This window comes from Monoraphidium neglectum (genome assembly GCF_000611645.1).
Source record: "Monoraphidium neglectum strain SAG 48.87 unplaced genomic scaffold scaffold05027, whole genome shotgun sequence".
NCBI classification, from domain to species: Eukaryota; Viridiplantae; Chlorophyta; class Chlorophyceae; order Sphaeropleales; family Selenastraceae; genus Monoraphidium; species Monoraphidium neglectum.
The window spans coordinates 1-3,666 of NW_014008603.1; the positions used below are offsets into that span (position 1 = coordinate 1).

Here is a 3,666-nt window from a genome sequence, read left to right on the forward strand (position 1 = left end):
CCGGTGACCGCCGCCGGCGGGCCCGCGGGCGGCGGCGCGCTGCCGCCGGCGTGGCTGCAGGGCGGCGGCACGCTGACGATGCACCTGGTGCCCGTGAAGGTGCACCTGCAGCCAGGCGCCGGCGCCGGCGCGCCGATTCACGCGGTGCTCTCGGCCGGCGCGCCAAAGACGGTGTCGGGCGTGGCCATCAGCGGGCCGATGGGGGGCGGCGGCGGGGGCGCCTCTGCCGCGCAGGCGCACGCGGCGCCGGTCGGGGAGCCGTGCGGCAGCGTCGAGGCGCGCAACCGGCTGCACGCGCTGCTGGAGGGGCTGTGAGAGAGCGGCCCCCGAGGGCGGCCGGTGCCCGGGGCCCCGGTGCTCGACGACGCGCGCCGCGACGGCGACGGCCTCCTTGCTGGTCGGGGCTCCGCAACACCTCGGCCGTGCGGCCTGCATGGCCGTGCCTTGTGAGGGTTTAGACACAGTGCAGCAGCTGTGCCTCCTGTTGACTGCCTCCTCGCGAATTTCCACCACCTCTACCCCACCTCTTTGTGGCATGACTTATTTCATCAACCATTGACCATCACAGTGGGCGCCTCGCCCCCTGCCTCGCCGCGGGCGTCGCCCCCCCTGGCGCATACGCATACGAGCAAGCGCGCTGTGCCTCGGCTCGCGCGGCAGCGGCGCCACAGCACTGACTCTTCTCCTGAGCACGCGCCAGAACTGCGCGTGGCCCGCCGACAGACTCAGACCGTATTGCAGCCTAGTAGGTCCTCTCATGCTCCCTTTACCAATCTGCGGGGTCAGGTTGCAGCATCGCAGCAAGAGCAGCCGCGCGCGCACCTTCACACTGCACTCTTTGTATAACGCCGACCCTGCAGATGTGCCCACAGCGTGCGGCCTGAATGGTCTGTGTGCGCTTGTGTAACGCAGCCGTTTGCTCGTCATTTGTAGATGACGCAGTTGGCAGAAACACACACACAGTCTCTCTCTCTCTCTCTCTCTCTCTCTCTCTCTCTCTCTCTCTGATATAGTACAGAGAGAGAGTGGGAGTGAGTCAGCATTTGTTGATATCGCAGGCAAGCCTGTGAAAGGTTGGAGGAGCTTACTATTGGGCGCGAGGCACCAGAGTGACGTCAGGGGAGGAAAGGCTCAGCGACCTGCCTGAGGCCATCAGGGCCTGCATGGGCTTGCCTCTGCAGGGCGATGAGCTACATACAACCGTGCAATCTGCTGGCCAACTTGGTCATGCATGGGTTTGGTGTCCGCGGACCCTGTGACGTCTCCTTCAACAAGCTGTCACTTCGGTTCGGCGCGGCAACGCCGGCATGCCTTGCTGACAAAAGAGCAGTCAGAGTGTGGTTGACTTTTGTCAACCGTGACTGCCGTTGTCGACAAATTCGATTGCGGCCGCGATTGCGTCTGTTGCTTTGCTCAGTGGTGTATGCTTTGTTGCTTGGTGGTGTCTGCTGTGCCCGCTGCGCCCCCTGCAAGAACCATTGGCACGTCGGGCCCCCAGCAGGCGGTCATCTTGACTACTGGTGGATCACATACATGTCACCAAACACCAGCTTGAGGCGGCACTCTCGTCCTGAGTGAGTCCAGCACTGTGCAGTTGCCACGTCACCAACCGTGCGGTGACACCGCTGGCCGACAGGGGGCAAGCTTCCCAATAAACAAAACACACCGATAAAAAAGCAAAAACATCTCTCCATCACCAAATGCAAAACAGATATTCTACTTACCTTGAAGCACCGTCGCGATCTGTGCGATTGTCATCATGTCAGCATGCGTACGTCATCTCCGGTGCAGGTTGGACACGGCTCGTCCTTATGGCCCACGCTACAAGCGCAGGCTGGCAGGATCCGCACTTGCAGCCACGCACGCCTCACGAGACGCTCGCCCCGAGGTCAGCTTGGGTGCACCGCAATGCTTGCGCATGCATGCTCTGCGCCCTGCTAGCTTGGCTACGATCCTGCACATACGACGAGCATGCCATTGCATGAGCTTCAATTTGTTACAGTTGTCGCAGCTGTGGTCAAAGCTAGTTTGCCCAGCTACTGCAGCCGCTCGCCCTGCGCCCCCTGCCACCACGACCCCTGGGACACCCCACATGATTCCCCCTGGCCCCCTCCTCCCGATCATCCAGAACGCCCCCGGTAACTTTTACGTTGACCACACCTGCATCGACTGCGCCACGTGCCGCTGGGTCGCGCCGGGTTCCTTCAAGCACGTGGACGGGCAGGCGGCCGTCACGTCACAGCCGTTGGACGCCGCCGCACGCATCGAGGCGCTGCAGGCGGTGCTGTCCTGCCCCACGTGAGGCACTAGAACGTGTGATGCCAGCCTGCCGTGCACGCGCGGCTTGGTGCGAGGTCCCCACCTTGTTGCCAGGTCCCCGCTCATTGAGGCAAGCAGGCGGTCTCGCCATTGTCTCCCCATCTTCCCCACCCACACGCCCCCAGTCTGCCCACACTTTCCCCTCACACATACACGCACACGTGCGCGCACCATCCCTGCAAACGCGTGCGCGCCTGCCGCAGCTTCTCCATACACGCAACTCATAGAGACCCCGCAGAGCTCAAGGCGGCGCAGGCCGGCCTCCCCCGCCCCTGGCCGACAGCCGCGCCCGGGGTGTACTACTGCGGCTGGCACTCAGAGGAAACGTTCGGCGGCGCGAGCTGGCTGATCGTGCGCCCAGAGGGAGGAAACGTGATGGTTGACTGTCCCAGGTGCGCGCCGCCACACACACACACACGCGCGCGCGCGCGCGCGCGCTCGCACGCACCATGAAAGCGAGTCGTGCTGCAAGCACCTCTTGGCAGCCCTCACATTGGAACGTCCCATGCAGCGCCATTCAGCGCTGCAACTGAGTTGCCAGCAACTGCCTTTCCATGACTTTAGAGCGGAGGGAGGCTCCCTCGCCTGTCAACCTCTTCCCCCAACCTCCGTCCTCGCCAGCCCCCCATCAACCCACCCTGACCAATTCACCCCTACCAACCCTACAACCCTAGGTTCAACCCCGTCCTGGCAAAGCGCATAGCCGAGCTCGGCGGCGTCAAGTGGCTCTTCCTCACACACAGGTGCTCAGGCCGGGCCGTTAGAAGCTTCGCGCCAGCTGCTTTGCTCTCACTCCCCTTCCTCTCAGCTGCATTATTTCAACCTTGCCGCCAGCACCGGTCCCCCATGGCCCATCCCCAAACCTGCGAGTGGACCGCCTCTGTCGTCTCCACGCGTCTCCCCCAGGGACGACGTGGCCGGCCACCAGCGCTGGGCCTCCCACTTTGGCGCCTCCCGCGTCATCCACGAGCGCGAGGCGACGGCCCGGCAGGGCACGGACGCGTCCGAGGTCCAGCTCACCGGCACTGGCCCCTGGACGCTGCCGGACGGGGGGGACGATGTCCAGATCATCCACACGCCCGGCCACACCAGCCACCACCTGTGCCTGCTGTCGCGGCCCCACGAGGCGCTGTTCACGGGCGACCACTTGTGCGCCCATGAGGAGCCCGCGCCGGGCGGCGTGGAGGAGGGGCGCGTGGAGGTGTCGTCGCAGTTCAATTGGTACAGCTTTGAGAAGCAGGTGGGAGGGGGTCACAGCCTTGTCAAGGGGCGGTGCACAGCTGCGTGGCCTGCGTTTTGGCTGTGGTGATCGGGCGCAGGCACGTTGTTTTTGCCCGATTGTGACAC

General features: G+C 64.3%; 2 protein-coding genes across 2 annotated transcripts; both read left to right on the forward strand.

Moving 5' to 3' along the window:
* Positions 1–78: 78 nt before the first annotated feature.
* Positions 79–315, forward strand: MNEG_15096 (hypothetical protein; the record flags this gene model as incomplete). The annotated part of the gene is made up of 1 exon (XM_014036432.1): positions 79–315. One exon carries the CDS (start codon positions 79–81, stop codon positions 313–315), a length of 237 nt encoding a protein of 78 aa, XP_013891886.1.
* Positions 316–2,092: 1,777 nt separating this feature from the next.
* MNEG_15097 (hypothetical protein) lies at positions 2,093–3,628 on the forward strand (the record flags this gene model as incomplete). The annotated part of the gene is made up of 4 exons (XM_014036433.1): positions 2,093–2,298; positions 2,523–2,711; positions 2,994–3,062; positions 3,226–3,628. 4 exons carry the CDS (start codon positions 2,093–2,095, stop codon positions 3,626–3,628), a joined length of 867 nt encoding a protein of 288 aa, XP_013891887.1.
* Between the last annotated feature and the right edge of the window lie 38 nt (positions 3,629–3,666).